Genomic DNA, 13,802 nt, shown 5'->3' with positions numbered 1-13,802 from the left:
TTATAGTTCTGTTTCTCCTTTTCGAAGTATGGATAAAAAAGAATCTGACAGAAGGATCAACTGTTAAGCCATCTACGTGGACATGTAAGCTACAGAAAGTTGGAGTAAAATGATAATTTGGTATCTGCGATCCAGTGCCTTAATCAAGAGAAAAACACATGCAAATGAGCTGTTAAGATTGATAGAACAGATGTCCCTGACAATCTGCCTCCAGAGCTTATTTAACCCCCTTACACCCAAGCCTGTTTTCATTTTCTTGACCAGGCCAGGTTTTACAAATCTGACCAGTGTCACTTTATCAGGTATTACAAGAGAAAACGGCCCCCAAAATTTGTTGTGTAATTTCTCCAGAGTACGCCGATACCCCATATGAGGGAGAAAAGTACTTTCTGGGCGCACTGCAGGACTCTGAAGCGAAAAACCACATTTTGACTTTTTGAAAGCAAAATTAGGTGGAATAGTGTGAACCCCATATCGCGTTTGGAGAGGCCCTGATGTACCTAAACAGAGGACACCTGCCACAATTGAACTCCTTTTGGAAACTAGACCCCTCAAGGAATGTATCTAAATGTGTAGTAAGCATCTTGAACCCCCAGGTGTTTCACAGAAGTTTATAATGTAGAGCTGTGGGAAAAAAAATCACGTTTTTCCCTCATAAATGATCTTTTAGCCCCAAACTTTATTTTCACAATAGTTAAAGGAGAAAATGCACCATACAATGTGCAATTTCTCCTGTATATGCAGATGCTTTATATGTTGGGGAAAACTACATTTTGGGCCCACGGCAGTCCTCAGAAAGGAAAAAAGTGATGTTTTAGAAAGATGACTTTGGTGGAATGATCTGCCGGTGCCATGTCGCATTTGGAAAGCCCATGATGTGCCTAAACACTGCAAACTCCCCACAAGTGACACCATTTTGAAAATTGGACCCTCAAAAAATTTATTTAGAGATGTGGTGAGCACCATAAACCCCCACAGATGCTTCACAGAACTTTACAACGTTGATCTGTGAAAATTGAAAAAAAACTATTTTTCCCACAAAAATGTTTAGCCCAAAATTTGTTGTGCAATTTATCCTGAGTACGCCAACAAGTCATATGTGGTCCAAAACTACTTTTAAAGCACAGTGCAAAGCTCAGAATGGAAGCCGCACCATATCGGAGTTCAGATTTAGCTGGAATGGTTTGAGGGCGCCATGTCACATTGGCAGAACTCCCCAATCCCCCCAATAAGTGACCTATTTTACAAACCACACCCTACAGTGAATGAATCTAGGTGCAATTATCATATTGACACCACAGAATTGTGACAGAATGTTTTACCATTTTGGCAATGAAGAAAAAATAATTACATTTTTACCACCAACATATTGTTTTAGCCCCAGATTTTTCATTTGTTCACAAGGAAATGGGTAAAATGGCACCAAACTGCCTCAATTTCTGCTGAATGTAAAATTACCCCATATGTGGCTGTACAGTTCTGCTTAGCCATAAGACGAGACTCTGGAGGGACGGAGCGCTATATGCCTCCTGGAGTGCAGATTTTTTTTAGAATAATTTGTGGATTCCATATACAGAGCCCCTAAGTGCTAGAAGAGCATAATCCTCCTTTCAGCTGACCCCATGTTAGAAATTATACCCCATGTAGGAATGAATCTACAGGTCTATTGATGATTTTGACTTCATGGGTGTTTTCCAGAGACGAGCAAGAATGGATGTTGCTGAGTGAAAATTGCAAACTGCCATTGTAAAGCCCAGTATGTTGTAATGCTGATTTTCTTTTGGTGAGCGAGGAGTAATTGCACTTTGGATAACATTTTGGATAACCTTTATCTGGCGCTCTACACTGAGCACTTTGAGGTTTCCATCTAAATCTCCGAGTGATGTGATTATGATAAAACCCCAGAAGGATCCATTCACTATAATGAGGCAGCAGTCTTAAGGTACCGTCACACTAAGCGACGCTGTAGAGATACTGACAACGATGTCGATCGCTGCAGCGTCGCTGTTTGGTCGCTGGAGAGCTGTCACACAGACAGCTCTACAGCGACCAACGATGCCGGTAACCAGGGTAAACATCGGGTTACTAAGCGCAGGGCCGCGCTTAGTAACCCGATGTTTACCCTGGTTACCATCGTAAAAGTAAAAAAAACAAACACTACATACTTATCTTCCGCTGTCTGTCCTCGACGCTGTGCTTCTCTGCACTGGCTGTGAGCACAGCGGCCGGAAAGCAGAGCGGTGACGTCACTTTTGGTCTGTACTGCAGCTCTATAGCTGCTTGTTTGTTGCGGGGCAAGATATTTTCAGCGGTACCATTTTTATTTACATTCGTGTTTATTATCACATTTTATTTCACTTTGTTCAGTGTTATGATGAAAAAGCATAGTTTTTTTCACTGAAGTAGTTAACTAGTGGGACGGTTTTATGCAGCAAGTCATTTTGGACGCGGCAATACCAAATGTACTTTTTTTTTTTTTTAATACAACTGTATGGGTACAATATATTTTATTTTTTGTGATTTTAAAAAATAAAAATTGCAATTTTTTTTTTTTTTACTTTGTCCCTCTATGGGACTTTCACTTTCAGCAGTCTGATCGCTATTGTAATTGCATTGCTTCTGGGCGTTCGCAATCGCCATTATGTACCCAGTACGTCCAAGGTCGTGAAGGAGTTAAATGAAAAGGGGTGTGAGACTTATGATGACTGACACTTTGCTCTCATAATCGCCCTCAGTTCTGCAGTGAAAACACAATACAGAAGTGACGTTTGTCTCTTTAGAAAAACATTTGCAGCTGCTGTTCTTAGTGTTTCATCTTTGGATCACATAGGCAGCCAGTATGGGGTAAGGGCAGTACAGCAGTCCTGACAACAATGTGGACTGACCATTGCAAATGTGCGTGTTTGTAATGAGACAAGATTCAACTCTGCTGTACTGTTGGTTATAACAGGCACGCTCTGCAGTAGATTTGCCAATATTATGAAATGACTACGGTTTGTTTACTGTTTATTTCCTGTAAATGTTTAGTGAGGCAAACTTCACTTCTGCTATACTATGTTAACTCTGATCTCAATCCAGAGCTGTTTATGATTATGAGACCAAAGTGTCAGTCATTACTTGTCTCTCACAAGTAACACCCCCTTCTGTTTAAATTAAGCTCTGGAGGCAGATTCTCAGTCCGTCCCATAGATCTTAACAGATCGCAGGTATCAAGGTATTATTTTATCCAGCTTCCTATGACTTACATGCCCAAATAGACTGCTTTGGAGGGTTAATTCTAGCAACAAATTTCCTGTAAACTCATTTAATTGATGGCCCATTGCATTAACTGCGACTTTTCTTGAAACTCCCTTTAGGAAAGTTGAAGGAAGTTCTTGCCGTTTTAGAAAAGATGAGCCGAACATCTCCTTGGAAATGGCTGATTCATTACAGAGAAAATCGGAAGCTCAAAGAAGATAAAAGGTTTTATTTGCATCTGTAGCATCATAACTTTTGGAATATGCCATCATGGTGTAGAATAACACATTAGACTAGTAACTGCTCACCTGTCAGTTACCCATTGGGTTCTGCTCTTCAAATGTGAATAGCAATGTGTTTGTATTACTGGGCTGCCAGCTTAAAGAATAAAGGGGACTCTGTTGGAACAGAATAACTGTTCAAACCAAGTCCATGCGCCCCGTGCTTTTTGGAGTGGCCAAACACTGATATACACCTTCCACCGGCTTGTTTTCCCTCTATCTCTACACTTCTCTGGCTTTGTGAAGCCAGAGCTGTCAATCAAAGAAGGGATTGGGAGGTGAGGGATGGAGATAGAGGAAAACAAGCAGGTGGGAAGGTGTACTTAAATAATTGGCCCTGCATTAATGCACTGAGCGCATGTGCTTGGTTTGAACAGTCATTCTGTGCTGACGTTTAAAGCTGTTCATGGTTTAACTATCCCGTTTGTTGAAGGGAACCTACAGGTGAGATGTGCTTTTCAGCTCGATAAGGAGAGACCTGTGATTCACTGGCAGAAGTTTGGGAGAAGCCGCCTGGCACTGCACTGAATGACAGGCTAGTCTCCCATGCATATCGGTCCCTGACGGATTTTAAAGTGTTTTTATCTAAATGCCACAGCCGTTCAGAGTCTAACACACGGCTGAAATGTTACAGCCAGTGTCTAATACATGCTGCCCCTGAATCATACAACATGTATCAATTGTCAGGTTTCCTTTAAAAAAGTCCCATGAACTAAGAGTTCCAGCAGCAGGCGGACACATTGTGATCTAAGTGATCAACTGTAACTAGCCTCCCTCGCAATATCAAGTACCGAGTTTCCCTACATCGTCAAATTAGGCATTTACTCTGTGATGGACAAGATTAATGATCTGCAGCAAAAGACAATCTGATGAAGAGATAATCCCCAACAGAAGACCTCGCTTTATGAACTCAGAATTCCCTAATAACCGCAAATAAAAATGGGTTATAATTGTATCACTGTAAAATCTTACATTAGAGACCAAAAAGTTATTTCACAGTTGAGAAAAGTAAATCTCAGGAATAAAAACCTTTTGTCCCAATACATACAGTGGGGAAAATAAGTATTTGATATACTGCTGATTTTGCAAGTTTTCTCACCTATCAAGGATGGAGAGTTGTGTAATTTTTATCGTAGGTACACTTCAAATTGTGAGGGACAGAATCTAAAAATTAAAAAAATAGAAAATCGCATTGTATGAATTTTAAATAATTAAATTGCATGAAATAAATATTTGATACAATAGAAAAGCAGAACGTTACCCTTAAGCCTGTTTTCAACTTCCTGACCAGGCCATTTTTTTCAATTCTGACTACTGTCACTTTTATGAGGTCATAAAGTACAATATCTCACAAGAAAACAGTATCAGAATCACCAGGATCCGTTGATCCTTTATGATTGTGGTAAAATTTCTTCGATATGACTTGCATTTATTTGTGAAAAAAAAGGAAATTTGGCGAAAATTTTGCAATTTTCAAACTTTTTTTTAGTTTTTATGCCCTCAAATTAGAGAGTCGTATCATACAAAATAGTTGATAAATAACATTACCCACATGTCTGCTTTACATTGGCACAATTTTGGAATCATTTTTTTTTTGTTAGGAAGTTATAAGGGTTAAAAGTTGATCAGCGATTTCTCATTTTTACAACAAAATTTGCAAAACCATTTTTTTAGGGACCACCTCACACTTGAAGTGACTTTGAGGGGCCTGTATGACAGAAAATGCCCAAAAGTGACACCATTCTAAAAACTGCACCCCTCAACATGCGCAAAACCACATTCAAGAAGTTTATTAACTCTTCAGGTGTTTCACAGGAATTTTTGGAATGTTTAAAAAATTTTGATGTGCCTAAACAGTGGAAACCCCCCACAAGTGACACAATTTTGGAAAGTAGACCCCCTAAGGAGCTAATTTAGTTGTGTGGTGAGCACATTGAATCCCCAAGTGCTTCACAGAAGTTTATAATGTAGAGCCATAAAAAAATCTGATTTTTTTTTCTACAAAAATTACCTTTTTGCCCTAATTTTTTTATTTTCCAAGGGTAACAGGAGAATTTGGGTCCCAAAAGTTGTTGTGCAATTTGTCCTGAGTACGCTCATACCCCATATGTGGGGGTAAACCACTGTTTGGGCGCGTGGCAGAGCTCGGAAGGGAAGGAGCGCCGTTTGACTTTTCAGTTCAAAATTGGCTGGAATTGAGATTGAACACCATGTCGCGTTTGGAGAGCCCCCAATGTGCCTAAACAGTGGAAACCCCCCACAAGTGACACCATTTTGGAATGTAGACCCACTAAGGAACTAATCTAGATGTGTGGTGAGCACCTTGAACCCCCAATCACGTTCTGGTGGGAGAGCGCAGGGAGCTCCCTGCCTGCGCGGTTGTTCTCTGTGCCGCCGATCGCGGGCATTGCTGCAGGGTGTCAGCTGTCACATACAGCTGACACCCGCATTTGATCTCCGCGGTGCTCACCTTGAGACCGCCGTACTAGTACTGTGGTTTGCGGGAACACCGTTCCTGGAGAGCAGCACTAGTACGGTGCATGTCAGGAAGGGGTTAATATTTGGTACAAAAACCTTTGTTTGCAATTAGAGGTCAGACTTTTCCTGTAGTTGTTAACCAAGTTTGCAGGGATTTTGGCCTACTCCATATAGATCTTCTCCAAATATTACAGGTTTCGGGGCTTTTGAAGGGCAACATTGAGTTTGTTCCTTGTTCTTCCATCACATACTTTTTAACTGAGGCCCATATCCTGCTTATTATTATCAGATTAGTCCGAGTTCCCCGTGTCCCCTTTGTTTCTGGGTGAATCCCTAAAAAAAAATGGATTTAGATGTGCCTTTAACAATGCTGTTGGTTTCAATTAAGCAAAGACAGTTTAAAAAAAAATTAACTTTGGACTTTCTTTTTCTGACGGTGTCAGAAAAAGAAAGACACAATAATACACAAGACTCATGGGGGGAAAAAATAAGATTGAGACAAGCCTTGAGCTAGTCAGGAATGGGGGCACAGATTTGGTGTTAACCACCTTTACCCTCACTTGAACAACAAGTGCTTTAGAAGATACAACACTTCCCCTTCACATGGTTGGATTTAGGTCTGCACCTATATAGTCATTGTCATCTTCATTGATTAATTTGTCTGATGATGTTTTCCCCTTTTTTCTAGGACTGAAGTTATCTCTCAAGCAAAGATGACTCTACTGAAATCTTACCAACAGTCTAACATTATTGAAATCCTGCCTTATCACCAATGTGACTCCAGATCTAAGGAACCATCAGATGATCTTGCATGTCTCCTGAACCTCCAGTATCAGCATATCCATTCTAGACTTGCTGTCTATTTGACAGGTATTATTACTGAGCTTTGTAATTGCCCCGACACATCTCTGCATATTTTGTAAGGATCATTTAATCATTGAAAGGTTTTATGCTTTTACCATGCAAACTTATTTTGTCTAGCAATTCCATGAAAGGCTGGTAGGCATTACAGCTTACTAGGGCAGAACATATATGGAGTTTGTTCTGTGTTTGAGAGGGTTTTCTCCGGGAAATAGTTTCTACCCACACAAAACCCGTAAGTGTCGGTTATTAAATGTTTGATATCAATTTATTTATTCTTGACCTCAAAATGTCCTGCTAAAAAGTGCATGAAGATTAGGTTGTTTGCTATAGTAGGGATTGGTCCAGAAGTGGACTAATGGCCCAAGTGAAGTGGAAGCTAGACAATCAATAATAAATAAGAGTACAACTGGATATTTTTTTTTTTTTCATTGCCAAGAATGTATTTTTCTAACACACGGCAATATAAATTGTGTTTTCATGCAGGCACCAACGCTACCCTTACTAACGTGTATGAGCAGAATGGAGTCCTTGTGTATGATGTGGACACTTTCCTAAGAAAAATTCAGAAAGTAGATTCACAGCTTCAGACTTTATATCGGTGAGGAAGCTTTGCACGTATGTATACACTTGGTTGGGAAAGGTTGATCATGCATACACACGCTAAAAGATTTTTATTGAATATTTTACACAAATATATAGAACAACTTTCATGTCTGTATAAAGGGAAATGATTGCCCTGACAATACCCATTAGCTGCTACTTACCAAGAAATAAGCCACAATCTGATATTTTTCTTGAGCACAAATGGGAATATATCTTGGGATAAGGAGACACAATTAAAAAACGGACATTTCCAAAGAATTTCTTTCTCGTCTGTGTTACTGGCTAATAGACCAGGTAGAGATTGGAAAAATTACCCAGTGGCTTACTAGATCCAACAGATGCTAATATCAACACATTAGGCATCATTCAGTTGACCTTAATGTTGGGGACATTTTGGCATCAATGCTGCAGGTTACCACAGGTTCCTGAGTAAATGGTATCGGAGTGATCCATGATGCTGTTACTTTGGGATGGTAGATTATTAAGCAGACAATGACTTCTCGCTGTACTACAGATGCTAAAAGGTTAATTCTCGTTTCCTTAAAAGATAGCATCTCCGCATCATGAAGCATTCTCAGCAGTCTGGTGAACATTGAATTAGTCCTTTTCAGATTTCATGCTGATTACATCTAAAATCATTCAAATGGAAAATTCTAGGAATTAAACTGGTTGGTCCTTCTGTTGTTAGTGCAGTTTTCCTCACAATTTGACCAGCACTTCTGTCCATACAATGGCAGCTGGTGGAGGAACATGTGACCAAACCTGTCAATCATCCTTGTCCAATAGAAAAGCAGTTTTCTGTATTATCTGTTGGAGGAGACTGATGGACAGGTCTGATCAGGTTCCTCCACCAGCAGCCATTGTATGCACAGAAGTGATGATCAATTTCTTCTGCCAAAAATGACTTCGCCATGGTACCCAATATATCCATTTTGACAATTTGCAAAAAAAACCCTGTTTGGGAGAGAAGAACAGACAAATCGCGGCGCCCTAAGTGCGTAAACACAATATTATAGTCTTTAAACGGTGCACAATTTTATGCACTCACCTGATAAAAGACTAAAATGGCTTTAGATCGTGTATCCTCCAAATTCCCTCTGAGATACTTTTCAATATACAGGGCTTGCAGCTTGCCTCGGGTGGATCCAAGTGAGAGAGCCAGAGTAAGGCTCACACAGGATGAGTAGTTCAAGAAAAGCACATCCAGCCCATGAATGGCAGCGCTTCCCAGGACTCACATTCAAAGATGATATTTCATATTTTTTTATTTCATAACTTAAAATAGAACAGATACAACGCGTTTCGGATACAGTATATATCCTTCTTCAGGTATCATAAAAACACAGTACAAATCCTACTAGTATATAGAATTTTATACTAGTAGGATTTGTACTGTGTTTTTATGATACCTGAAGGATATATACTGTATCCGAAACGCGTTGTATCTCTTCTATTTTAAGTTATGAAATAAAAAAATATGAAATATCATCTTTGAATGTGAGTCCTGGGAAGCGCTGCCATTCATGGGCTGGATGTGCTTTTCTTGAACTATTCTGACAATTTGAACATTTTTCATTGGTTGTAACAGGTACAAATGTTGCTGAAAGGCTTTACATAATGGGAAAGGGACAAACATGAAAATTTCTTCTAAGTTAGAATATTGAGAGATTTAGAAAGCCGGTTTGCATTGGGATCAACTTTCGTTAAGCAGATAGTTGCAAAAAAAGGAACAAAAAACTTAAAATGACAAACTGTGCAAAAAATCCTGCAGAATGATACTCATAAAGAAAATCCTTTCCAAGTGTTAAAAGGAGCCTGTCGGTAGGATTGTGCACAGTCACCTACAGACAGTGTCAGGCCGGCACCGTTATACTGATTACAATGATACCTTGGGTGATGAAATCCGTCTTGTGGTGGTTGTGTAATCTTTATTTTCAGTTTTGAGTTAATGATATGCTCGTGCCCTGGGGCGGCCTGTGGGGGGGAGGGCGTCATGTGGTGCTCTGGATACCGTATTGGGCGGGCTGTAGAGGCAGCAGGAGGTCACGTGCTCCCACTCATTAGCCTCATGTAATATTCACTGTCCATCACCTCGGTGATGAAGCCGCACCAAGTTGGTTAACAGGGAAGTGGCACATATTGCATGTGCCTGCAGTCCACCCCCCACCCCCCCCACCCCCCATCATGGATATGCCAACACCATTTTAGTGGACACAATATATATATTTTTTATTTTATTTTTTTTCTCTAGCAAGATGGCGCCTATGCAGTAGCAGCTATTGGATTGCCGATAGCTGCTACTGCGCGGCCAGCGCCATTTTCAAACTGATTTTATTTTTTTAATGAATCTATGGATACCATCAAAGAAAAGAATAAAATACATATTAGAGCTGCAATCAGGTGCCTGCTTGCAGAAGGTGACTTTTTTTTTTTTATATAAAGCTGTCTGTATTTGTATGTATACGTGTGTATATATGTATGTGTGTGTGTATATATATATGTATATATATGTATATATATATATGTGTATATGTATGTATATATGTATGTATGTGTGTATGTATGTATATATATGTATGTGTGTGTATATATATATATATATATATATATATATATATATATATATATATATATATATATACACACATACACATATATATATATACATACATACATACATACATACATACATACATACATACATACATACATACACACATATATATATATAATGTGTGTGTGTGTGTATATATATGTATATATGTATATATGTATATATATATATGTGTGTGTATGTATGTATGTGTATATATGTATGTATGTATATAGTTATATCTCTATCAAGCCAGAGCCCCGCCCACTCCGCATAGCCACAGGGAAAGAGCCCCTGGTCCAGGGACACTGACAACGGTTGTGACACACAGCTTGTCATCACATATATTGCACACACAGCTCTGCTGCAAGGACCCTCTGATCCCATGAATATGGGGTTATTATACTTCCCCCAGTGATCTGATGTAAGATTCTGCTCTGTGACATGAGCTGACACTTCTTCTACAGCACCAACACAGCCCTGTGCAGGTCTGACTCCTCCTCCCAAGCACGTGACTGGTCATATGGTCGTGACATCATCACAGGTCTTTAGCTGCCCAGGATCTCGCATCTATCGAGAGTTTAGTCAGGTAAGAGCAGAAAAAAGCAGCAACAGGTGGCGTGGGGCGATGCCATCCTCTCTAGCAGCAGTGACTGCCCCCCTCTCTGGAGTTTCACTCTGTCTGCCACTGCTCGCCTCCACCAATGTGCTGATTGGGACATAAAGCCCAGAAAATCCCTGGACCCTGGATTGGATCTGGGCACTAGCTGCTGGCCTGGCAGGAAGGAGGAAAGAAGAAGCCCATCACACACCGGTGGAACCCATGCTGTCAGTCTGCACTGGAAAAGATCAGTGACATGAACACCAACATCATGTACGCTAGCAGGAAGAGGCGCAAAGCTGTGCAGAAGGTGCAAGTCACACCCGTGCCCTGCTACGGGTCCCCGCGGGCCTAATAGTGGTTAACGGGAATGACCTGAGAGCAGCGGAGGCCACTGCTGGCATGGGGAGGACGGGGCAGCGCTGTCTGCCCGGTGACACTGCCTGCCACTGTGTGTATATAAAAGTTGTGTTGCAGAAAAATGCTGTGTATAAAGGAGGAGCAAGAGGAATAAGACCCCTTTACTGCCGCCATTATTTGTTGTAACCACAGTTAGTTATATATATCTATTATGTATATTTTAAGAAATGAAGGTCAGTCAGTCCAAAAAATTGGGCAAGCTTTGAAAGTGTCCACAAGTGCAGTGGCAAAAACCATCAAACGCTACAAAGAAACTGGCTCACATGAAGACCGCCCCAGGAAAGGAAGACCAAGAGTCACCTCTGCTTCTGAGGATTAGTTTATCCGAGTCATCAGCCTCAGAAATCGTAGGTTAACAGCAGCTCAGATTAGAGATCAATGCCACACAGAGTTCTAGCAGCAGACACATCTCTACAACAACGGTTAAGAGGAGACTTTGTGCAGCAGGCCTTCATGGTAAAATAGCTGCTAGGAAACCACTGGTAAGGACAGGCAACAAGGAGAAGAGACTTGTTTTGGCTAAAGAACACAAGGAATGGACACTTGACCAGTGGAAATCTGTGCTTTGGTCCGGTGAGTCCAAATTTGAGATCTTTGGTTCCAACCACCGTGTCTTTGTGTGACGCAGAAAAGGTGAACAGACTGACTCTACATGCCTGGTTCCCACCGTGAAGCATGGAGGAGGAGGTGTGATGGTGCTTTGCAGGTGACACTGTTGGAGATTTATTCAAAATTGAAGGCGTAGTGAACCAGCATGGCTACCACAGCATCTTGCAGCGGCATGCTATTCCATCCGGTTTGCGTTTAGTCAGACCATCATTTATTTTTCAGCAGGACAATGACCCCAAGCACACCTCCAGCCTGTGTAGGGGCTATTTCACCAAGAAGGAGAGTGATGGGGTGCTACGCCAGATGACCTGGCCTCCACAGTAACCAGACCTGAACCCAATCGAAATGGTTTGTGGCGAGCTGGACTTGACACTGTAGATTACATCAACCAAGGTATCATTTTAATCAGTATAACGTCACCGACTTGACACTGTAGATTACTCAGCACATTGCTGCTGACAGGTTCCCTTAAACTTACTCCTGATCACTTCTATTTTGATAGGTAGATGGCTGGGGTTTACAGTAGTAACCTATTCTGCTGCAATCAAACATTAGGAGGGTGAATGGATGATCTTCTCATTCATATATAGATTTCTTTTTACATTTCTAAGTTTTTATAACAATATAATTGAAAGTTGTATAAAGGGAAGGATGGAGTTTCTATACTTCAGATCTAACATTTTAATTGTCTTTTTTGTTCTTCTACCTTTTAGGTCTTGATGCATGAGAAAATAAACTTGAATTGGACTTGAGATTAACATGCTTTGTATAAATCAGCAAAACCAACATACTTGTTGGTTCTGGGCATAGGAAGGAATGTGGTAGATGTATGCACTCTAGTTTTTGTTGTATTCACAAATTCTTCACAACTCATACTGATGTGCATAAACTATAAAAGGTGTACAGGGATAAGATTATCAGTATAGTACACAGTTAATGCATATCTATAGTAGTACACAATATTGCTCAACACTACCATTGAAAGCCATGTCTTTTTATTGTTTTTCTGTATTTTTTCCCCCAGTTTTTAATTATTTTTAACATAACTAAATTATTCTTGTTTTTAGCTAATATAGTATCCCAATCGTTGTTTTGCAAAATATTTATAAACCAAAATATTGATGTATTTTTCAGTTTAAATACCTCTATATTCTGCCCTTGAATCTCTGTATATTATTGTATGCCCAACATTAAGCTATTGCAAACTGCTTACAGACCAGGTAACAATGTATTATAATGTATGTTATAAATCAATACTTGTACATTGATCTCTATTAATGAAATATTTAGTTTTATTTTTCCTATTTTTAAAGGTGTCCGCTTGATCATGGGGATGTAGTAGATTTTGTGTATATATGTGTATATATATAAAGGTATATAGTCCTGGGGCTCTTTCCTTGATACTGTCTTTCTTTTTTTCTATGGAAAATGTACAGGAAATATAACAGATCACCTTGTTGAGCTGTTTGAAAGAGTCTTTGTAACAATTTTTTAAATAGTGTTCTGTTTCATGTTAATATTAAAGGCATATTCATCATTATAATTTAGTTTTTTTACCAAAAGTGCTTTTAACAGGTTTCAAGTCTGATTTTTAGATATGTTTAGTTGATAATACAGATTGTTCTGTATTGTCCGTTCAATGTTTAATTTACATTTAATAAAAATATCTGCCGCACATCTGTTTGGGACGTCCTGTACTATCATTTGCTAAGGGTTGTTGCTTATAACCATTCCACAACTAGCAGTTACTGCTGTCCAGACCAGAGGTTCCCAAATTTTTTTTCTCGTAGACCACTTTCAAAATTTGACTGGTTTCGGTGGACCCCCTGCTGCTACATTTCTTCCATATTCCCAAAACTCTTAAAAAAAAAATGTGAAGATTAGATCTAACTATGGAAATTTGCGTCACGGCTGAGTTCCAACCCTAAATTCGGAGTGGTAAAAAGAAAAAGAAAAATAGCATATTTTCTTGTGTTCTATTTATTATTAAAATATTATTACTGACTTAATAGAATTAAAATTAAACATTCATAACTTAACGTAACTTCAACAATGCAAATCAACAATTAAAAAAAGTCATAATTTTAATGGGAGGGATGTACTTGATGGATTGACA

General features: G+C 39.6%; 1 protein-coding gene across 6 annotated transcripts in view; it reads left to right on the top strand.

The window, feature by feature from the left end:
* The window catches only part of TASOR2 (transcription activation suppressor family member 2), a 165,548-nt gene extending 152,181 nt beyond the window's left edge, over positions 1-13,367 (top strand). For 5 of the 6 annotated variants that reach the window (XM_069765334.1, XM_069765340.1, XM_069765339.1 and 2 more), the window contains 4 exons: positions 3,357-3,462; positions 6,685-6,866; positions 7,344-7,458; positions 12,400-13,367. In XM_069765334.1, coding sequence (XP_069621435.1) covers positions 3,357-3,462; positions 6,685-6,866; positions 7,344-7,458; positions 12,400-12,406 — 410 coding nt within the window. In that variant the 3' untranslated portion in view covers positions 12,407-13,367. Of the gene's footprint in view, positions 1-3,356; positions 3,463-6,684; positions 6,867-7,343; positions 7,476-12,399 lie in introns of all 6 variants that reach the window. The other variant, XM_069765335.1, reaches the window with a different exon arrangement.
* Positions 13,368-13,802: the final 435 nt, after the last annotated feature.

This window comes from Ranitomeya imitator, chromosome 4 (genome assembly GCF_032444005.1).
Source record: "Ranitomeya imitator isolate aRanImi1 chromosome 4, aRanImi1.pri, whole genome shotgun sequence".
Taxonomy (NCBI): Eukaryota; Metazoa; Chordata; class Amphibia; order Anura; family Dendrobatidae; genus Ranitomeya; species Ranitomeya imitator.
This window is presented reverse-complemented; position numbering and strand designations above follow the sequence as displayed.